General features: G+C 38.6%; 1 protein-coding gene across 1 annotated transcript in view; it reads right to left on the bottom strand.

Annotated features, from left to right (window-relative positions):
• LOC114664771 (inactive rhomboid protein 2-like) overlaps positions 1 to 24775 on the bottom strand; it is a 55609-nt gene that overhangs the window by 20970 nt on the left and 9864 nt on the right. The window contains exons 2-3 of the mRNA XM_028819030.2: positions 10436 to 10596; positions 10149 to 10276 (exon numbers count right to left, since the gene is read on the bottom strand). Of these exons, the coding sequence (XP_028674863.1) occupies positions 10149 to 10276; positions 10436 to 10567 (260 nt within the window). The 5' untranslated portion in view covers positions 10568 to 10596. The remainder of the gene's footprint in view (positions 1 to 10148; positions 10277 to 10435; positions 10597 to 24775) is intronic.

Below are 24775 nucleotides of genomic sequence, written 5' to 3' on the forward strand. Positions count from 1 at the left end.
TACATCTCTTACTCATTTACTCTGATATAACATGACCTTACCAAAAGCTTATTTTGGTCTTCATAACACTTATAAAACATCAGTAGATCGGTTATTCATCTCTAGGTGGTATGGCATATGGCCATGGTGGTAAAATTACTTTTGTTAATACACTGCCTGGCCAAAAAAAAAAATCACTCTAATAGCTTGTTGGGCCGACTTTAGTTTTAATTACAGCATGGCAGCTTATGCAATGTAATAATATTTATTTCCGTTCAGAGCTGCATTAACTTTTCGCCAATATCTTGTAATGATGATGGGACCGCGACGTAAACTCTTCTCCAGCACATCCCAAAGATTCTCCATTGGATTAAGGTCTGGACTCTGTGGTGGCCAATCCATGTGTCAAAATGACGTCTCATGCTCCCTGAACCACTCTATCGCAATATGAACACTGGCTTCGTCATATATGCCCGTGCTCTCAGGGAAGAAAAGAAAAAACATTGAAGGAAAAGCCTGGTCATTCAGTACATTCAGGTAGTCAGCTGACCTAATTTTTTGGGCACATAACACTGCTGACTCTATAGCTGACCAACTAAAGAAACACCATATCATAACACTGACTCCACAGGCTTGTACTGTGGGCACTAGACATGATGGGTGCATCACTTCATCCTCAACTCTTCCTACCCTTTCTGATGTGCACTTCACTCTGGACTCATCAGACCACATGGCCTTCTTTCCATTACTCTAGAGTCCAATCTTTATGCTCCCTAGCAAACTGAAGCATTTTTCCCCCTGATTAGCCTCACTGACAATTGGTTTTCTTAAGGCTATACAGCTGTTTAGTCCCAGTACCTTCAGTTCTCTTTGCATTGTGTGTGAGTAAATGCTATTAATTTCACTATTAATCATAGCCAAAAGTTCTACTGTTGATTTTTTTACAATTTCATTTCACCAAACTTTTAAGTAATCACCACAATCTCATCACATGAGATTTTTTTCTGACCACATTTCTACCTCGAAGATGATGGTTCACCACTATCCTTCCAAGTTTTAATAATATGTTGGACAGTTCTTAACCCAATTTTAGTAGTTTCAGTAGTCTACTTAGTTGTTTTCTTTGCCTGATGAAGGCCAGTAATTTAACTCTTCTGAAACAGCTTAACATCTTTTCCATGACCGCAGGATGGTTTGTTTTAAGAAATGAGAAGCTACTCACTGCATCAGTTAAATAACTTGTTACCACCTGTAACATATTAAACATGGCAGTATTTATCCAATGGAAGGCTCTTAGCTATTTTCTTAGTTAAATCCAGGTGGTGACCTTTTTTTTGGCCAGGCAGTGTATAAAGAATTCACAAGTCTTACACTAATAATGCAATACAAAGAGAAAGTCACCTCAGACCACTCCAAAATGATGCTTTGTTAGTAGGACACATTGCAGAAATGAATAAATACTTTACTGATGCTTTGTAAGCATTATAAAGACAAAAGAAGTATTTGTTAAGTTTTTGTCACATATACACTACAATAGTAAATGAGTAAGAGATTAGTTTAGGTATTGCTAAAAACGCAAGTGTTACCGAATAATAAATTACAAATCAGTAATTATTATGAGCAGTAATGGCTGGTAGAAATACTAGTAATCTCTTGGCTATATTGTTAAATCAATTTAATTTTATCTGGACAGAAAAAAACTATCAATTTCTATCAAAAACATGAAAATTCTGTTTGTGCCCAGACTTTTTTTGACTGGTAGTGTACTTCATATTTGACGCTTGTAACTGCTGGATTTTTTAAACATTGGAAAACAGCAGCTACTGTATATTTGGAGGTCAGGAAACTTGCCAGATATGTCAGCTAATATTACAGAAAGAGATAAAGAACCAGAGATTTATAAAAAAAAAAAATAAAAAAAAAAGAAATTAGTACCTAAATAATGCAATAAAAGTGGCCGTTCATAGAAGGTGCTGTGCTTAACTTACTAACTTGCCTGTTTAAATGTTCATGCTGACCGGCTGATCAGCATCAAACGTAGAATGGCGCTAAGAAGCTGTGACAGGGGGCCCTTTTTCAGGGCTGGATAATATGAAAGAAACCTGCCTTCTGCTGCAGTCTTAAATAACCCCTGCATTTGAAGCCCATCCACTACAATGAATAATGATCATAGTTCTGTCAGTGCTGTGACGCTGGTAGAAAGGCCAACAGAAGGCAACTCAGAGTCTGACCAGCTTAAAAAAGCCGGAAAAAAGAAAGGCCAATAAGCCGAGAAGCTTAAAGAAGCTGGAGAAAGGAAAGGCCATTCAGCTTTCTTGCAACTTTCTCTGAAAGTTTAAGGCAGATAAAGAGAAATGCAACAAAATAAGGGAGATGAGCTATATAAAGTACAACAAGATTTTGAAGAACTCAGTCAGAAATTATTGCCTTTGACTGCTAATGAGGAATGAAAAAGCACTGTGATGTGTTTTTATCTAAAATAAAAATTGTAAATGCAATCACCCGAAACAGAGAACACAGAGTATATAACATGCATCTGTATTTTCTAGAAAATCAGAATAATAATATGTCAGAATTGCCCAGAACTTATCAAGCCTAAATTACAAGATGATATCAAGCCTGGAGACAGCATTTTAAGAGCTGGCTCGGAAAAGTCACATCGCTTATCCATTTCGTCCTCATAGTCAAATGCCTCAGTGCTCAAAAAGAGCAGAGGCAGGTCTTGTAGTACTTGGTACTTGCTCCGAAATTTAAAAAAAAAAAAAAAGGCAAGAGTAACACTTTAGTTTAGGTACTGCAAAAATGCATCTATTACTCATTTACTCTTACATAATAAGACCTTAACATATACTTCTTTGGGTCTTAATAACACTTACAGAGCATGACTAATCAAATAAATAATCATTTGCGCTGATGCTTTGTAACTGTTACTAACACCAAAAGAAGCTTTGTTAAGGTCTTGTTACATAAGTGTGAATGAGTAATGGGTGTATTATTGCAGTACCTAAACTAAAGTGTTAACAAAACAAGTTTTAGAACATGGAGCACAGCTAAAGGCCAAAAGGGATCAGATAGCAACTGATGAAGCAATTGCAGAATTCAGAGAAAAACTAAAAATGTTTATGAGGTATGATACCAATAAGCTAACTATGTCTCATATAAAAACAGAACACAAAAAAAAAAAAAAAAAAAAGAAGAAAGTCTGGTTGAGTCAGACTTATCGGCAGAGGCAAGATCTGAAGCGGTACAAACAAAACATGGCAGCAAGCAGGGACAGGATAGAATAATTGTTAGCTACAGAATCAAAGCATAAGCAACAGGGCACTTAAAGAACAACAAAAGTCTTCCAAACATACATGTGTCAACATTTTACTGCATCCTGATGGCCTGTTCATTTTTCATTTGTGAATTTGACAATTTTGTGGACTGCAATTTTAACACTGATAAAGCCTCACTAATTAAAGCAATTTATAAGAGACCATGCCTGAGGCTTTAGACACTTACCTCCAGAAGAAGGTCATCAGGAGGCAAGGAAGAAGCTTCATAACAGAATTCAAGTTCAATTAGCCAGAGCATACAGTGGATTCAGAAAGTATCCAGACCCCTTCCATTTATTTCACATTTTGTTTAGTTGCAGCCTTATGCTAAAATCACTTAAATTTATTTTTTTCCTCATCAAGAACCGATTAGGAAACCAAAGGACTAGCACACCTTCAGTCCTATCATCCAGAAACCACACTGCGGATGATGGACTCCTACATCTAAAAGCCGCACAGGACAACATCCTCTTTTGACACTGCTGCTAAATTTCAGTATGCTTTCTAATAATAAATATGCACACATCCCAACTTTGTCTATATTTTCTATTTTCTTTTCTACTACTGATACAGTGATCTGCCGCTACATCGCGGATCTATTAATATTATTATTATTATTACTAGGGGGCTCTGCCCCCTGCTTGCTTCGCTCGCTCGGGTTTGGTTTACCGGATAAACAATTTAAAGAGATTGTTACATATGCATTATTTTTATTTTTAGTTTAAAACTTTTGTAAAAACAATATTTGTCCTTTATTTCCTGCCCTGGGCGTGGATAAATCTCTTTCTTGTGTCACTAATAACGCTGCTCGCGTTGTGAAGGGGAGGTCTGAACGCACGCTAAAGGGATGTGAAAGGTTCAGCTGCTGGACAGCTGTGTGTTCTGCTTGTTGCGCTTTGTGTCAATCACTTAAAAGCCTGTACAGCAGCTGTCCTTTTGCCACTTCGCGTCTCTGCCGCTAGAGTTTTGAAGGGAGGGGGGGTTTGAGGGCTGAACACACGCTAAGGAGAAGTGCTCGGATCATCTGCTGCCGTGTTCTGCTTGTCACTGTTTTAAGAGCTGGGAGCACCTGAAGTTTGTCTGCCAAAAGCATTCCAACAACTGCTAGGTTACATGTCAGTGAACTTGTTTTAAATTGTTTGTAAGTAGGGCGTGACGTGCAAAAGTCCCCGTCTCATGGGTTTTTCTTCCTAAGGTTACAATGTCTAGTCTTGCGTTTCGTCAAAGTGTGTCTCCGAGATGATCTGGTCTTGATCGCTTTGCTCAACCCCCCCCGAGAGGCGCGCTACGCTCCTGCCACTTCGCATCTCTCCCACTCGCGTTGTGAAGGGGGGGAGCTGAACGCACGCTAAGGAGAAGTGGATGGATCCGCTACTGGCTTTGTGCTGCTTCTGCCAAGATGCCTGTTCTGCTTTTCACTCTGTGCGTCGATCATTTAAAAGCCTGTACAGCAGCTGTCCTTCTGTCTCACTGCCTTATCTTGCGCGACGTTAAAATGTCTCTCGCAGGACGTCAAAGTGTCTTCTGAGAAGATCAAGCTTCGTCTCCCTGGTCTCCCTGCCAAGATTTTTTTTTTTTTTTTTATAATAGAGAGATGTTACTCATATCCTTAGCCCGACATCCACATATCATATGTGTTTACAAAGTGTGTTTTAATAAGATTACATGTGTTTAAAGCGTGTTAGAGGGGTATTTTAAGGTTTAAACTATAAAAAAATGTTTATTTATATGGTCTTTCTATATCGCAGATTTTCACCTATCGCTGATGGGTCTGGAACGTAACTTCCACGAAAGGCTGGGGATCACTGTATTATTTTATTTTAATAAATACCATGCTGCTTTTAAAGGTCTATACTGTCTTTATATCCAGAGTGAGCAAAGTAATAAAGTAAATACAGGGACCTGGTGTAGTGGAAGATTGCCGCTCTATTTTTCTACAGGGTTAGCAGGATGAGGGAAGACACCAAATATGGTGGACACCACAGTGAAACTAAAGTATCATTAGTTGGTAAGTGGTTTTTAAGTGATGTATATTAGCCTCCATGTGTCAAGGCTATTCTTGGGGATCAAAGGGTGTCAAGCATTTAGGACTAGGTTATATTAGAGATTAAGATCTTTATTGTCACATACACTGCAGGAGCATAGCGAAATTCTTGTGCCACAGCTGAAGTGCTGTATAAATAATAGTAGCATAAGATTAATGAATAAATACAGTAAATAAGAGTTAATAAAAAAGTTAACATACACATACACAATTACACATAAACCAGCAGGTGGGAACAGTACACAGTGCTGGGCAGTTAGGATGAGGTTGCTGGGAATTAAGTGCCCTTATGTCCTGGGGAAAGAAGCTCTTCCTGAAGCAGGTGGAGCAAGTGGGGAGGCACGGGTAGCACTTCCCAGAATGCAGAATTGAAAATGGGGTGAGCTGTATGGGTGCTATCAGAGATGCATGATTCAGCTCTCCTCAGACATCTGGTTAAGTAGATGGTATGAAGCTGTGGAAGGTCAGCCTCAATGATTTTAGAAGCTGTACAGACAATCCTTTGGAGGAGTTTGCAATCCTGGCAAGTCAGATTACCAAACAATGCCATGATGCATCTGGTCAGGATATTTTCAATAGCACAGCGGTACTCCAAAGATCATTAGACACCTCGGAAAAAAATGCATTTGCTGGGCCTTTTAGAGCATGCAGGTGGTGTTCATTGACCATGAAAGGCAGTCTGTGATTTGGACACCCAGTAACCATCTTAATGTAAGGACAGGGGAGCCTATGATGTGGAGCATGACTGCCCTTGTCCTTTTTGAAGTCAATAATGACCTCCTTTGGTTTGTATATCCGAGGATATTTAAGTGTTTAGGTTACTCTTGGGCACCAAGATAGCCTTAGGTCTAAGTTATATCCGGGGACATTCATGTGGAAGTACTGAGGAGTGAGTCTGTGCAAGTATCACTCATAATGAGTGCCTAAGTGGATGGGATCTGCGTGTCTGAAGTTTAGAGTGTGAGAGCAGACCAATTCAATAATGAACTTTGTGAGTTCCACTCATTCCATGAAAATACAGCAGGCCCAATTATATGCTCACACAGTTGCATCACAAATATTTTAAACTTCAAGCTAGCTCTATTATCAGGTAAACAATTTTCTGAGTACACAATTTGCCAAAGATATAAAAAGCTAAGGCAGGTGAACAAAATAATGGCAGATTTGCCAGAAGATCATTTGTTACACAATGAAACACCCTTTACCAATGTTGGAGTTGATTTTGGACCTTTTCAAGAAAAAAAGAGGATGAAGTTTCATAAAGATGTAAGCAGTGATTTTCATTTGTTTAACAATATGAGTTGTACACGTGGAAGTTGCATACAGCTTAGGCCTATGTCACATTAGACGACTTTTCCAGCAGTTTTCAGCTATAGCCTTCATTTACATAATCTTAGCGAAACAGAGACGGTGAAGCTGATCGCCTAATGTGACATGCCCAACAATTGAAACAAACTATTCTGCGACTTATGTTTGATTTTGTCTTTAGTCATAAGGGTGGACTCTGTGTGCATGAGACCCGACAACCAATGAATGCTCATCTAAAGTGCAATGCATAGAATGCAGTGACAAGAAATAAGGAACACACGTACAGTATTTTGCACTCTGCTGGCAAAAGAGAGGCTTGTCTTTCACATACTAAAACAGAATAGAAAAAAAAGAAAGAGAAAAAAAAAAAGGCAGAGGCTGCCCTGAACTCATTACATTACATCAGGCAACATGGGGCCTTGGACCACATAAACAGAAGAGAGGCTCATCTGTCTAAAGTCTAGTGTTTAACATACCATGACAAAATGGAAAACAGAAGTGGCAGACATTGCTGTTGAACTCACCGCAGCTGTTAACCCTACACGCATCGGTAGTATAGTGCCGGCTACTGTGAACCATTTAAAAACCTTGATCAAGCAGAAATAAATAATGCTGCAACAAAGAAAGAAACCAAATGGATTTTCAACTTACCATCAGCTTCTTATCTCAAGACAAATCAGATGCATAAGAAAAGTTTAAAATTCTATACTTAACCAAAAATTATTTGATAAAAGTTAATGAAAGTCTACGAACAGTAATGTGTGAAGTTGAATCAATCATCAACAAAGGCATCAGACAAGCGAAATGATTTGAAAGCATTGACATCCAATAACTTCCTGCTATCGAAGACTCAACGCAGCACTCCTGCTTGACCATTTTCTAAGAATACCCAGTATACACAAAGATATTGGAAGCAAGTTCAACACATTGCTGATTTGTTTAGGAAAAATGGACTAAAGAGTATTTGCCAACACTTCAAGAATGTCAACAAATGGTTAAACCAAGAAGGAATTTTGAACCAGGTGGTATTGTTCCGATAATGGATGTAGCTGCCCCTCACAATTCTTGGATTAACAGGTCAACTCATCAAAATAATACCAGACATCAAAGATGCAGTCAGAAAAGTGAGTGGGCTGATTGCAAAGACCAGTGAATGTACTGTGTCTTCTACAAAAAATGAAATATAATTCAAAAGAGAAATTCAAAATGTATGTTTTGTGGTTAAATTACAATTTTAATCAATCTTTACTGTTTATGACTAATTTGTTTCTCTTATGGAATACAGTATATAGCTGTATTATATAGTAGTTGTAATTGCTCCCTGGGTAAACAACTGGGGGCCAGAAATGTAAGAGCCAATCCTAGAAAGGTGGTGCTAATGTTAAATTCACACAAGTGTTTGCTTAATTTTAATAGAATGTTAAGTTTTACACGGATAATGGACTTGGTTTTGCCCCCTATAAGCTAACATGTCAATTGAACATTCTTAATACACTGTTATACAGTGGATTTAGAAAGTATTCATTCAATTTCACTTTCTCTACACTTTACTGTGGTGTAAATTTCATTTTAAATGGATACATTTGCCATTTGTGTGCAATTATCTACATTCAATACCCCATAATGAAAAAGTAAAAATATCTTTTCAGAAAGTTTGCAAATTTATTAAAAATGAAAAACTGAAATCTCTCATTCACATAAGTATTCACACTCTGGCATGGCACTCCAAATTGTGGTCAGGTGCCTCTTGTTTTCTTTAATTGTTCTTCAGATGTGTCTAGAACTTGACTGGAGTCCACCTGTGACAAATTGATTTGATATCGTTTAGAAAGTCACACACCTGTGACTACTGTATAACGTCCCACAATTCACACTGCACATCAGGGCAAAAACCAAGCCATGAAGGAACTCTCTGTAGACCACCACAATCAAACTGTGGTGAGGCATAGATCAGGGCAAGGGGATAAAACAATTTCTAACACTTTGAGTGTTCTCAGGAGTACAGCGTCATGAGTAATTGTGAAATGGAAGAAGTTTGGAACCACCAGGATTCTTCCTAGAGTTGGACACCATCCCAAACTGAGTGAGCAGGCAAGAAGGGTCTTGGGTTTGGGAAGTCACAAAGAACCCAACGGTCACATAAACACAGCTTTAGATGTTTTCTGCTGAGATGCTGAGAACCTGTTGGAAGCATAATCATCTCAGCAGCACTCCATCAATCAGGCATTTATGGTAGAATGGCTATACAGAAGTCACTCTTTCCAAACTACGTTTAAAGACTGAATGGATTCTGAGTGCATGAGGAAAAAGATTCTCTGGTCTGCCGACACAAAAATGTAACTTTTTGGACTGAACTCCAAGCACTACTGTATATCTGGCGAAAACCAGGCACTATTCATCACCTGCAGAATACCATCCCTATGGTGAAGCATGGTGGTGGCAGCATCTTCTTATGGGGTATTTCTCAGCAGCAGGGACAGAGGGACTTTTCAGAATTGAGGGCAGGATGACTGCAGCCAAACACAGAGAATTCCTTGAAGAAAATCTGCTCCAGAGTGCACACGACCTTGGACTGGAACAACGGTTCAACTTTCAGTACAACAGCAACCTGCAGCATGCAGTAAATGCAATGCAGGAGTAGTTTCAGGATAAGTCTTGGATTGTCCTTGAGTGGCCCAGCCAAAACCCAGACTTAAACCCCATAGAACATCTGTGGAGTGACCTGAAGATGGCAGTTTACAGATGCTTCCTGTACTATCTGTCTAATGGAGCTTGAGGGGATCTGCCAGGAAGAATGGGATAAACTGCTCAAATTCAAGTATGTAAAGCTTTTAGAGATTTACCCAAGAAAACTCAAAGTTGCCATTGCTGCCAAAGCGGGTTCTGCAAAGTACTGGATTATGGGTCTGAATACTTTCATGAATGAGAGATTTCAGTTTTTGATTTTAAATACATTTCTAAAACTTTCTAAAAACATATTTTCACTTTGTCATTATGGATTATTGAATGTAGATTTATGGACAGAAAATGGCAAAGTTATCCATTTAAAATTAAATCTATAACACAGTAAAATATGCAGAAAAGGGCTTGCATCCTTTCTAAATCCACTGCATTTCTGATGTAACAACAGAATGATCGGAGATTGAGAGAAACATGGACTGATAGATAGATAAACTACTAGAAGCATGCAGTTCTTGGACTGTGCATGTGTGTATCAAATGTTCTAATGTATGGGATTAGCAACATAAATAGTAATAAATATGGTAACTTAAACAAATGTAACAAAGATTTAAACCTTAAGCAAAAACATCATTAGCAAGAAATTAATTTTCAACTGTATTATCTTTTTTACTTTTCATTTATGTATGAGGTGTTTTCGATTTGAATTTCACTAAAACTTTAAACAAAAGACAACTCAAACTGCAGAACTTTTTTATGGCATACCCATCATATTCAATGCTATTAGCAGCTTCAAAATTTTGGAAACTGCTGTCATTTACCTACGAATGCTCTTAGAAAGGGAGGCCTGACGACGAAAGGTAGAACGTCGCTCCTGCCCACTCTCACTCATCACTGGCTCACCCATCTCCTGACGGATCAAACTCTTCCGGAATGAAGACCTTGGGATCTGCCAGGGACAATAAATCAGACTAGTCAGGATGGAGATTGTTACCCCTTCAGGGATCAAAGTAAGCCTTAATCTATGAAGTATTAATGAAGAGGTTGGAACATTAGGGAATTGTTACTTATGACCTCCAACCTTCCCACATCTGCTATGAAATCCCACCTCTGCCTTCTTGTTGCTATTCTCTTCAGCATCTTCATGGGGTGGCAACTGCAGGACAAGACTTGGAGGCCTGAGGCTCTTTAGACGGCTGTCTAGCTGGTCATCATTGTTGCTCTGTTCATTGAATGCCATCTTCACTGTGAGAAGTGGAAGCTCTTTAACTAAAAAACATACAAAATTGAAAATTTTATTGCCAATAAAAAATATTTCAGCAATCCCCCCACACAATACTACATTTTAATGAATGTCTCCCTTCAGTGGAAGGCTAATGGGCACTCTCGGCCGTGCCAAAACCATTCTAGTTACAGTCATCCAAAATTCTACCTTTGTCACTGACAAATTAGTGCAGTCAAACTGAAATGACAACCTTGGTACCTAGCCTTCATTGTGCTGTTTGCTCTGAACAAAATAGCAAAATAATGAATAAACAGTCATCTGTGATTTGTAACATAAATAACATTTGAGACATATACACTCTCATTTTAATTTGGTCATAAGGATGATAATATTATGATAAAGCATACACTTGAAAAAAACATTTGAAAACCAATTGTTGTAATTACTGCAGGTTAAAAATAGTATACTGTACATAAAATCTCAGAAACTGACTGGCCAGGTAGCCTGGGGAAATACAGGCAGGCTGAAATGAGAGGCTATTAACAGGCTGGCGCAGCCTGAAATGGGAGGGATAGATAGAATTTAGGTCCCTTTTCACCTTTCAGGGTTAAAGTATATGCTGGGATGGGGGCAGAATCTGCCCAAGCAGAGTCATTGGGAACTACACACTCACTTGTTTGACAGGTATATCAAGATTCCTTTAAATTAAAGCTCAGAAAGTGGCTTTCCCTCTCCCACTGACATTTTCCTCCCTGAAGAGACCATCTCTCTCTGTGGCATCATTCAGACAGGTCATGTTGCCTGTCATTACATCCAAGGGCCATGCTGGTCCACACCTGAACAAAGACCAAGTCAATTCCGAGACTAATAAGACACCTGGTAGCCTATTTATCAGGTTGGATTATTTTAACCTGCATTCAAATTTGTACTTAGTTTATTAATTTGGACATGATATCCATGATACATAAATACATGTTTAACTTTGTGTAACTTTGCTCCTGCCTATTCTGGTTACTCTATCTAATCACCTGGGGTTACAGATGTAAAATAAGGAGTGCTGAACTACAGTAGTAGTCCACCATGACTGAGTAGTAAGAGTGTGGATTTTGGAGCATCCTGTTATGGTCTACATAATAGAGTATAAAAGGGGAAAACAGGTTGACCCTTGGACCCAACCACAGCAAAACACCCTCTACAGAACGTATACATCCATTTATATATCTCACAAATGCAGGTATCTGGTTTAAATGGCGAGCATGGGGAGTATTTCGCAGCTCTTGTGAGGGGAAACACAGTGTCCTCACTTGCCCTAGTCCATCCTTGCTTATGAACTACTGATGCTCCAGAAATTTGGTGCAACACAGAGACAAATAAATATGTTGCACAGTCAGTAACTTTTCATCCATTTCCATTCCTAGTGTGGAGTAGAAATCACCAGATGATGCGTGACTGCACTTCTGCCATGATGCACTTAAGCGCCACACCTTCAGGAACTGAAAATATTGAAGACTCTAACAGAAGTCAGCGTTCATGCTTTGACCAACTTCTAACAAGGACAGAGCTCTGCACCCTAAAATTTAAAACCCTTGCTTTGGCAACCTCTCACATTTTTCCCCACCCATTTTTTGGTCCTTTGGACATTTTGATAATTAATCAGGGCACCCTCCAGGACTACTATACTTTTTTTGACTTTGTCTTTTCATTCACAACTTAAAGTATACACAGATTGCTTTGGAGTGGAAAATCTTCAATTTTCAACTGCAGACTGTTTATACTGAATTTGAATTATTTTGCTCAGATGAACCAGGATGAATTAAACTTGCAGGACTTTAATTACGGGCATTGCAAGCATCCTTTCTTGTGCATTCTTTCTGTCTTGTACCAGTAATTTAAGCATTTGTTCCAGTCGGTTTCTTTTTCAATTAGTTTATAACCAGGGAGTGGGAAATAAATACAAATATCACAGAACCTGTTTTAATTCATTTACAACCTGGGAAAGGATGGACACTGTAAGACTAGGAATTAGAGAGTTCATTTACAGCTTGGGAAAGGTGGAAGTACAGAGGCACTTAAAAGATCAAACTCTCTGATCAGTGCAACTTTACATGTCCCAAAACCCCATGTGTACATTTCAACATAAATATGGCTCGTCCAGGGGAGCAAAGAAAGCGATGACAGATGGGCAAAAGAGGAAGTAACGTCAGAGATCAAGACACATGTGACCATTACATCTGGATGTTGGAGAACGTAATTTATGAATAACACCAATCACTAAATCAAAAGCCGCCCAGAACAACATCCACCCTGTGACTTTCTGACTTTCAGTGAGTTTTTCTAAGACTGTTTTATATCCAGGCTTTCTATTTTCCAATATATTTTCTTCTATATAGTATTGTTATATGTTAATAAATACCACATTGGATCACAGGAGTTACCCGTTCATTGGACCAGATCATTGGACCAGAGTGAAATTAAGAGTGAGATGTCTGAAGGATGATATGCAGAAAGCAGACGACTTCGGAGTGTCAGAGGGAAAACGTAAAATCCCAGAACACGACAAACGGAGAAAATGCATACATTGTGAGCAAGCAGACTGAGATTTAAATCTACTAACCACTGGACCAGTACACCAACATTGTGGAGAAATAAATGTTAATAAACTATATTTAAGAAAAAGTTATTTTCTGTTTAGTGCTTTTAAATTATGGAATTCAGAGTACCACTGCCACTAAGTGAAACAAGTCAGTATTCAGGTTATTCTAGATGCAGTCCACAATAATTTAATTATCATAAGACAAAAACAAGAAAGAATTAAAAAAAAAAAAACCTCAAATGTAAAAGCCCATCCATGTTTGCCTGTCTTTCTATTCTTACCTGAAAAACTGCTTACTGATAAGCTGCAAAGGTTTCATTTTGACATGCATTTACAGAAGGATTACCCAAACAAACAAGAAAAACCACAGACGCCTACTTCTGTTATTTGTCAGTGCAATTTTCCCACTGGATTTATTTTCTATAGAATAAATTTTACTTTTTGCCAAAAACAATGCCAAGTACCATGCTTATGACTTTCAAAGGGGTGGAGCCTTAGGAACCCAAAAACAGGTGAAAAATCTCTTTATAACAAATTGTTAAAAACAGAGTAGTAATGGCAAGCCTTGTCCTTGAATGTTCAGGGCATCCACATCTACTGTACTTTGAATCAATCACATTTATTCTGCCAACCAATTAAGACAGATTATATGGACAATCAAAGCTGATGAATTCTGCGTAGTGAATTCTCTGGGATGGCGTCATCTGCCAGCTCTGACATTTACTTTGTCTTATCTGTCATCTCTTGCTGTTTGTTTCGTTTACAACAGGAATACACTAACAGATAAAGTTTAGGACACTATTGATGATGGATATTCCTCCTGACAAATCTGCAGTTTTTTTCTATACACAAATTGCACCTATACTTGTGTTTACTTAAATCGCCAGTTCATACAGTATCCACCACTTTTTCTGGGCCAGTCAATGGTATCAATTCCTTCTTCTTCCAGGAACTGCCTACATACTCTCGCCACATGAGGCCGGGCATTGTCGTGCACCAGGAGGAACCCAGGATCCACTGCACCAGCATAGGGTCTGACAACGGGTCCAAGGATTTCATCACGATACCTAATGGCAGTCAAGATGCTGCTGTCTAGCCGGTAGAGGTCTGTGCGTCCCTCCATGGATATGCCTCCCCAGATCATCACTAACCCACCACCAAACCGGTCATGCTGAACGATGTTACAGGCAACATAACATTCTCCACTACTTTTCCAGGGCCTTTCACGTCTGTCACGTGCTCAGGGTGACCCTGCTCTCATCGTGAAATGCACAGGGCACCACTGGTGGACCTGACAATTCTGGTATTCGATGGCAAATGCCAATCAAGCTCCATGGTGCCGGGCAGTGAGCACAAGGCCCACTAGAGGACGTCGGGCCCTTAGGTCACCCTCATAAAGTCTGTTTCTGATTGTTTGGTCAGAGACATTCACTCCAGCAGGCCATTTTGTAGGGCTCTGGCAGAGCTCATCCTGTTCCTCCTTGCACAAAGGAGCAGATTCCGGTCCTGCTGATGGGTTAAGGACCTTCTACGGCCCTGTCCAGCTCTCCTAGAGTAACTGACTTCCTGGTATCTCCTCCATGCCCTTGAGACTGTGCTGGGAGACACAGCAAACCTTCTGGCAATGGCATGTATTAATGTGCCATCCTGGAGAAGTTGGACTAGCTGTGAAACATCTGTAGGGTCGAGGTATTGCCTCATGCTACCAGTAGTGACACTGACCGTAGCCAAATGCAAAACTAGTGAAAAAACAGATGAGGAGGGAAAAATGTCAGTGGCCTCCACCTGTTAAACCATTCACTCCTGTTTTGGGGGTCGTCTCATTGTTGCCCCTCTAGAGCACCAAAGCAGCTGAAACTGATTAACAAGCCCCTCTGCTTCTTAACTGACCAGATCAATAGCCCAGAAGTTTCACTGACCTGATCCTATATTATGATTAAAAAGTGTTCCTTTAATTTTTGAGCAGTATATTTTATATATATATATATATATATATATATATATACACACACACACAAATACATACATACATACATACATACATACATACATACATACATACATACATACATACATACATACATACATACATACATACATACATACATACATACATACATACATACATACATACGGAGTGGTGGCTCTGAGGCTTGGGATCTGCACTGGCAATCGGAAGGTTGCCGGTTCGAATCCCGTAAATGCCAATATGGACTCTGCTCTGTTGGGCCCTTAAGCAATGCCCTTAAACCTGCAATTGCTGAGCGCTTTGAGTAGTGAGAAAAGCGCTATATAAATGCAAAAAATTATTATTTATTATTATATATACATACATACATATTATACATATTATATTTATATATATATATATATATATATATATATATATATATATATATATATATATATATATATATAATTAACTTGTCATCCAAGACAACTGGAGAACAACTGTTGCACTGCAGCTATTTTATACTTGTTGGCATTTACAGTGAAAAATGACTAAGCAGACAAAATTATACTCAACAAACCACATAGTACTTAGCATTATAAACCACAGAAGCAATACTGTTCTCTGTCTATCTTTATATTTATACTTCACATGTCATCATGTTAGTCTACGTATAGAAATTATTTTATATGGGTACAAGTACTGATAGAGCACTAAAATGATGTCCAATTTATTGTGCACCCTCCTAGTGTGCCAGCTCTATGATGTAAATGGAGTATCACTATAGATGACTGAGCCATTAAGGAATATTTAACTAACAAACTATGCAAAAATTCTGCTAGTTTGCTCAAGATGAATGAGGATTTCATAATAAATCCTTATCAAGTCAACAAGTGTGTGTGGAGGCAGACAGCCAAAATGCAGTAAATTCAGAGAAAACAGGGCGTGCTTTTGCCTCTGCAGAATGCTTTGTGAACTGTCAAATCCCTCTGAAGTTTCGGAGAGGGTTTTGCAGTGACATACTACGGGCACAGCAGTAGTATGGCAGTCACTAGGATTGTCAGTCTCTCAGCTTTACTTTGCCTTTTCTTGCAAGTTCTGGGACAGCCAATCACTTCATCTGAAGACTAGACACATTTTTATAAACCATCCATTAAAATATCTCAAATGCACAATGTTGTGTGATTAAATATAATTTAATTTATAATCTGTTTGTGAAGACATAATTAACCAAGGCAACTAACAAGATCAGAACACTTTAAACAACTTCTATGCTCGACTATAATAGTAACAACTAGGCTACATTGCTATAAAGAGCTCAAGAGACCAATAAAACACTATACAAAGTGTTTTTGGTCAATTAACGATTTCTTTACTCATTTAATGTTATTTTTAGAAGCAAGCTTATCTTCTTCCTTGCAGCTCTTGTTTTCCACAAAGTCACATGAAATGTCAAGTGTCTGCCAGAGTCTGTGAAGCACTCAAAACAAGCAAAAAGATATTGGTAAGAGAATAGAGGAAGAGTAGAACACATAGCCGCTATGCAAAACTAATAACCATGGTCCCAAAACATCATCTGAAACCTCAGACATCAATTCTGTTTGGAAAACCTGGGCTCAGGAAACAAATAAGTGCTGAATTAACCACACAGGCACATTCTGAATACACTATAACAGTGGTTCCCAAACTCAATCCTGGGGACAGACTGTGGCTGCAGGTTTTTGTTCCAACCAGATTCACAATCAGTGATAATAATCAATAACGACTGATCTCATTTAATTAGCTGGTATTTTTTTTACTCTTCTCTTATTCTGCATCCAGAAAAATGCAGCAGTAGGATTTTTAGATTTATAAGACATTTAGAAATATTTCTATTTTTTCTAAAGCTATAAATGCTTAACTCTCTTTTGTTGTTTTCTTATTATTTTCCCCTTTTCCTGTGTAGCTTTCTCCCTTCATTTAACCCTTAGAGTGACAATTAACAACCAGCACATCAGACACCCAGGATGATGAAAGCAGCAATGACTTCAGTGTCAGGCTCGCTAATTAGTACATAATCAATTAAATAACCAGAACATCTGGAAAAGCAGAATTAAAATGAGGTTGAAAATACTGTTAACGATTTAAAAAAAAACAAAACAAAAACCTACATATTCCCCATTAAACTGCTTATTACATTTTAATAAAAAAAAGTCTACCAAACTTAGTTTATAATTTCTACTTTGACTCCAAAATACAGAAACTGGAAAATAATGACTCATTTAGGCTAAGAGTCCAATGAAAAATGGGAGTTGGTTGGAAAAAAAATCTGCAGCCACAGTGGGTCCCCAGGATCGAGTCTGGGAGCCACAGAACTATAAGATCTAAGAAGGCTGACCAGGTGTTTGTGTCCACAACATTTGCGCAGCAAATAACTTACTATACCAGATATTTTACATTAACTGTTCATCGATTTTCCTAAGGATTTATCCTGGTCAGAGCCATTGAGAGTTGAGGCACACTATTTAGATAGAACGCTGGTCCATTTCAGAGCACACTCACACACACAGAGCTGCTCACATTCCCTAACAATAGACCAAACTGCACACTTCACTCAAGAACACCACCAGCATCTAAATGATGTGCTTCAGCTGCACTACCAGCTGCACTAATGTGTCACTGGTAAATACATTAAGGATTATGACAAAATATAGTCACTCAGGTGGGTGCAATGTACGGTCCTTTAATTAAATTACCGTTGCCCAAATGAAGCCAATTTTCAGAAGAAGCACAATAATTACAGTTCTGACGTAACTGTATCTCAAATAGCAAGTAAAGTCTTGGTTTAGGTTAAAGCTTTGTTCAGTGGATTAGCAAAGCATTGGGAGACATTTCTTAGTGTTTTTGTCCATGCACAATTAGAAATGTTTGAAAAACTTTTGATGAGAACAGGCCATTCAGCCCAACAAAGCTCACCAATCCCATTCACTCAATTTCTCCAAAACAATGTCAAGTTGCGTTTTTAAGGTCCCTAGAGTCCTGCCTTCCACTACACTGCTTGGTAACTTATTCCATGTGTCTACAGTTCTCTGTGTGACAAAAAAAACTTCCCAACGTTTGTGTGAGTTACCCTTAGTGAGCTTTTAATTGTGTCCCTGTGTCCTTGAACTCATTTTAAAGTAAGAGATTTCATCCAATGGTCTAATTCACTTCATCATTTTAAACACTTCAGTAATTTCTCCGCCTAATCTCCTTTTCCTTAACCTGAACTGGTTCAAATCATTCAGTCTTTCCTCATAATTCATCCCCTGTAGCCCTGGAATCAGCCTAGTCGCTCTTCTCTGGACTTCTTTTTTTATGGCCGCTATGTCCTTTTTGTAGCCTGGAGACCAAACTGTGCACAGTACTCCAGATGAGGCCTCACCAGTGTGTTATAAAGCTTGAGCATAACCTCCTTGGACTTTGTACTCTACACATCAAGGTGCTATATAACCTCACATTCTGTTAGCTTTATTAGTGGCTTCACTGTCTGGCAGTTGATAATGTAGTGTTCACCATGACTCCCAGATCCCTTTCATAAGGTGAGGTGTACTTTTGATTTTCAGGCTTCTCATTTTGTATTCAAACCTAACATTTTTATTCCTCCATGTAATACTTTACATTTACTTACAGGTACATTAAAATTCATCTGCCACTGTTCCAGTGTGGTTTCCCTTTCATTATAGATCCACATCCATGACGTGGCTTTATCAAACACACTGAAATTAACTGCATATTGTTTATTAGTTTAAAACATCTGATTGTAATTCACCTATAACAATATAATGGTCCACAGAATGGCCAAACTATTCCAAATACCATAACTGCTTTAGCGTTGTTACTCTCAATGCACCTCCTTCTTCTACTTTCACCTGCTCCCGTTAAGGGTTGCCACAGCGGATCATCTTTTTCCATATTACTCTCACTGCACCACTCGGAGCAGCTGATCAGAAGGAGAATTACAGGATCAAGCACACACTGCCTCAGCCATGCTGTCTATTGAACGGTTCTCATACAGCAAACGCTTCAAAGCCTTTCCTGTTCTGACATCACGGTTCAGAAACAGTTTCATCCCAAGAACTATAAACACACTCAATCAGTGCTCCTTGTAAAACAGTTTGTACTTACAAGTAAAATTACCTCACTGTAAACTTGCGATACAGTTATAATATTGCACAACCTGCGCCACTTTATAAAGCGCGTATTTACATATGATGACGATATCATTTTTAAGATGAAATGCAGCAAAATATGTTTATTATACAGATAAAATATTAACATCATTAAAATAATCTACAGTATATTGTTAATAATTAAACATGTAAGGACAGTGTCGCAGCGGTAGCGACGAGCTGGCGCCCTGATTATTCCTGCCTCGTGCTATATTCTTTCTGGGGCTGGCGTGACAGATGGATAGAATAATTAAACACGTACTACGAAGATATTTCAATGTTCCTTAAAAGTTTTGAAGAATCTGCGTTCTAAGCTTACAGATGCCTTAACATCTATTGCAGAGCTGATTGTGTGGCGATTGGTTACTTGGAGAAAGAAAAGGAAGGACAGGAATTTGGGGTTAGTACATTTGAAAAAGACAGTACTGCTGCAATAAATTATTTCATCGAAGGTCACGCACGGTGCAGCAAGCATCTTGCGGGAAGCAGGAACAATCTGTGGACGAGGCGCCGGCTCATCACTATGCTACCGTGTCCCCAAGTTTAATAACATGCTTTTAATTCCTATCATCATGAAAATGATATCAAGTATACATCTCAGTATTTTAATTATTCAGAGAGCTGCAATATCACGAATGTAATGGAGTCTGTGTCCTGCTGGAGGAAGAGAAAGCCTGTTTAAGAAGCATGTAATGATTCACACATAAATTCACATAATGTGAATTTCCCCTTGGGATTAATAAAGTATCTATCTATCTATCTATCTATAGCACATAGTACACATACAAAACAAAGTATTTAACGTGCTACTTTTGGTACAATGGTGTTTGAGAAACTAGTAAATTAAACGATTTATAGATGAAGTTTATGATGTTCTACTTTAATGACAAAAACTACATGATTAAAGTGGAAATTTCGAGATTAAAGTTGGCATTTCGAGCTTTTTTTCTCAGTGTGTCCCTATTTTTTTTCTTTTCTCTGTACCCTAATAAGCTTTCATATGACACTCAGATGGTGGGCTACGACTCGCCTTTTCACGGCAACTTTGATATCTGACCACTTCTTTTTTATTTTGGGCACTGTGCGACTTTGTGAAGTTGAACTTTCGAGTTTCTCAGACACTCTATGTCACTCGATCAATTTCCTTTTGTTGATTATATTACTGTTTAAACCAACAAATAGTAAGTTTTTCCTTACCTCCACTTAGTATTCGCTGAAATTCTTATATTTTCCCCCGTGTTTTTGCCAATGTCTTTTCACAGAAGGCTGAGCTTAAGGACTATTTATATTGATTTGCATATTCAAAGAGGCATAATTCTGGGAGGAGTTGGAGCGGAACAGCATGCGCATGCACGTGCATTACTTTTCACGCCAACCGGGATTTACAGTATATAGCAGAAGAACGTGGAAGTTGACGAACACACAAATTTATGCATTTGGATTTTTTTTGCATGTACGCACATTTCTGCTTTGTCCTTACGCCATGTTTTAGTGTGAATTCTACGCACTGCGTTATGCATGAGGCCCCTGGTGAAAGCTTTCACCATGTTCATCACTGACAGCAGCAAGATTAGTAAGTAAGAAGTCCAAGTGTGAATGCAGAAGGCAGGTTCAACAACATGTTGCACTTCATGGTATTGCATGCTTGAAAAATGTTGTCAGCCAGTCGGATGTAGTTTGATGCTCTGTAGATACAAAATTCTCGATAACATCCTTGAACACCCTCCATTCGAATTCTACCAGCCTCACAAACTCATCTTTGTAGCATTTGTCATTGATGAAGTGTCTGATTTGTGGACAAACAAAAATGCTTTCCTTAGTCTTAGCATCACTTATTTGTGGAAACATCTGCCTCAAACATCAAAATCCTTCACCTGCCTTGTTCATCCATTTCATTAAATTTTTTATCAATCTAAATTTTATATGAAGAGAAGGAAAAATATCTTTTTTGGGTTGACAAGTGCCACAGTTTTCTGTCTAGGTATTAAATTCTTTTGTTGCTGCCACTTCTTTTTAACATAACATAGCATGGCTGTCCCAGTCGCTAATGAAACAACAGGATTTGTGATTTCTGAGCTGCAGTCCTAGTAGTAGTACCAAGGATGTTCAAGTTGTTGTACTGTATATATTGTGTAGAATGGCCAGGACGCCTCCACGCTGAAAGAACCGGGGGAGCCAGCATGGCCAGAATGTCACCTCCCCTGGAACGTGAGATGGCAGCCCCCCTGGGTTGCAGCGGACTCCCACAGGGCTTCATGGGAGTGGGAGTTTGGTGCTGCCCTGTTGGGATCTGTGGGTGCCGCCAGGAAGTGCTGCAGCTGAGACAGGAGGTGCTGAGCCTTGGAGAGCAACTCTTCCACCACACCCAGCAGTGCTGCAGGAAGTAGGTCAACAATCACCTGGAGCACTTCTGGGAGACCTATATAGGGGGCCAGCAAGCAGTATTCCAAGAGCCAGAGTTAGGAGGAGGAGGAGGAAGAAGCTTGCTAAGTAGGAGTGGAAGCGAAAAGAAATGGAATGAGAGAGAGAAAATAAGAAAGCAAATATAAAAGAGTACAGAAAGTGACTTTGGGCTGTTGGGGACACTGTAAATAAAATTTGCATGTGCTTTTTTGGACTTGTGCTTCTAACATCTGTTTGTGTCGAGTTGGCATGCTATAGCGCCATCTATCTTCCACTATATATATATATATATATATATATATATATATACACACATACATACATACATATATATATACATATATATATATATATATATATATATATATATACACACACATACATACATACATATATATATACATATATATACATATACATACACATATATACATACACATATATACATATACATACACATATATACATATACATACACATATATATATATATATATATATATATATATATATATATATATGTATATATATATATATATATATATATATATATATATATATATGTATGTATATACAGTATGTGTACATATATATTATACAGTAATCCCTCCTCTATCGCGGGGGTTGCGTTCCAGATCCCCCCTCGAAAGGTGAAAATCCGCGAAGTAGAAACCATATGTTTATATGGTTGTTTTTATATTGTCATGCTTGGGTCACAGATTTGCACAGAAACACAGGAGGTTGTAGAGAGACAGGAACTTTATTCAAACACTGCAAACAAACATTTGTCTCTTTTTCAAAAGTTTAAACTGTGCTCCATGACAAGACAGAGATGACAGTTCCGTCTCACAATTAAAAGAATGCAAACATATCTTCCTCTTCAAAGGAGTGCGCGTCAGGAGCAGATAATGTCAGAGAGATAGACAGAAAAAAGCAAACAATCAGAAATCAATAGGGCTGTTTGGCTTTTAAGTATGCCAAGCACCGCCGGACAACGCAGCTGCTAGGAAGGGAGCAATGTTAAGGTAGCCTCTCAGCATTTTTTTAGAGGAGCGTCCGTATCGTCTAGTGGTGCAAACAGCCCCTCCGTCAGGAGCACAAAATGTCAGAGAGACAGAAAGAGACAGAGAAAAACAAACAATTAAAAATCAACACGTGCCATTCGAGCTTTTAAGTATGCGAAGCACCATGCAGGAAGCATATCGCTTGACAAAACAGCCACATTTAAGCCCAGCAAGGAAGAGAGCAATGTGAAGGTAATCTTTCAGTGTTTTCTGAGGAGTGGCCGTATCTTCTAGGGGTGCGAACAGCCCCCGTGCTCACAATATATTTGAGGAGTTTTATTTAATAGGTAATACGTGCTCTGATTGGGTAGCTTCTCAGCCATCTGTCAATAGCGTCCCTTGTATGAAATCAACTGGGCAAACCAACTGAGGAAGCATGTAATACAAATTAAAAGACCCATTGTCCGCAGAAATCCGCGAACCAGCAAAAAATCTGCGATATATATTTAAATATGCTTACATATAAAATCCGCGATAGAGTGAAGCCGCGAAAGACGAAGCGGGATATAGCAAGGGATTACTGTATACACACACACATACACATATATACATATACACACACACACACATATATATATATATATATATATATATATATATATATATATATATATATATATATATATATACAGTAATCCCTCCTCCATCGCGGGGGTTGCGTTCCAGAGCCACCCGCGAAATAAGAAAATCCGCGAAGTAGAATCCATATGTTTATATGGTTATTTTTATATTGTCATGCTTGGGTCACAGATTTGCGCAGAAACACAGGAGGTTGTAGAGAGACAGGAACGTTATTCAAACACTGCAAACAAACATTTGTCTCTTTTTCAAAAGTTTAAACTGTGCTCCATGACAAGACAGAGATGACAGTTCCGTCTCACAATTAAAAGAATGCAAACATATCTTCCTTTTCAAAGGAGTGTGCGTCAGGAGCAGATCATGTCACAGAGATAGAGAAAAGCAAACAAATCAATAGGGCTGTTTGGCTTTTAAGTATACGAAGCACCGCGGCACAAAGCTGTTGAACGCGGCAGCTCACACCCCCTCCGTCAGGAGCAGGGAGAGAGAGAGAGAGAGAGAGACAGACAGAGTTTGTTTTTCAGTCAAAAATCAATACGTGCCCTTCGAGCTTTTAAGTATGCGAAGCAGCGTGCAGCATGTCGTTTCACGAAGCAGCTGCACAAAAGATAGCAACGTGAAGATAATCTTTCAGCATTTTTAGACGAGCGTCCATATCGTCTAGGTGTGCGAACAGCCCCCCTGCTCAATCCCCCTACGTCAGGATCAGAGAAAGTCAGCGCAAGACAGAGAGAAAAGTAAGCTGGGTAGCCTCTCAGCCATCTGCCAATAGCGTCCCTTGTATGAAATCAACTGGGCAAACCAACTGAGGAAGCATGTACCAGAAATTAAAAGACCCATTGTCCGCAGAAATCCGCGAACCAGCAAAAAATCCGCGATATATATTTAAATATGCTTATATATAAAATCCGCGATGGAGTGAAGCCGCGAAAGGCAAAGCGCAATATAGCGAGGGATTACTGTATATATATATATATATATATATATATATATATATATATATATATATATATATAGTGAAAATCGTTTAACACGAAACTGAGGGGACTGAAATATTTTTTCATGTTAAAAGAATTTCGTGTTAAAGGATATTACAAAAAAAAAAAAAAACATGCAGTATATTCAACAAAATTAAGTTTATTAGAGTACATTTTATTTACATAGATATGTATATATGCATGTATTTAATAAAAATGGGAGCATTCTGAGATCTCGCTTGTTTGAACCAAACAAGTAAAGCCGTCTCTAAATCCTCGTGCTTGGCCGTTCTCATCCATTTTCGCTCTGGCTCAAACTTACTCCGTTCAAACATTTCCGTAATTTGCTCTCTTTTTTTTTTTAAATTACTGTATTGTTGATAATGTAGAGATAGCAATATCAAAATCTTTACAGATTTCCGTTTTCGTCTTCTGTTTTTGATCAACAGCCTTAAGAAGCTCCATCT

This window comes from Erpetoichthys calabaricus, chromosome 14 (assembly GCF_900747795.2).
Source record: "Erpetoichthys calabaricus chromosome 14, fErpCal1.3, whole genome shotgun sequence".
In the NCBI taxonomy this organism is placed as follows: Eukaryota; Metazoa; Chordata; class Cladistia; order Polypteriformes; family Polypteridae; genus Erpetoichthys; species Erpetoichthys calabaricus.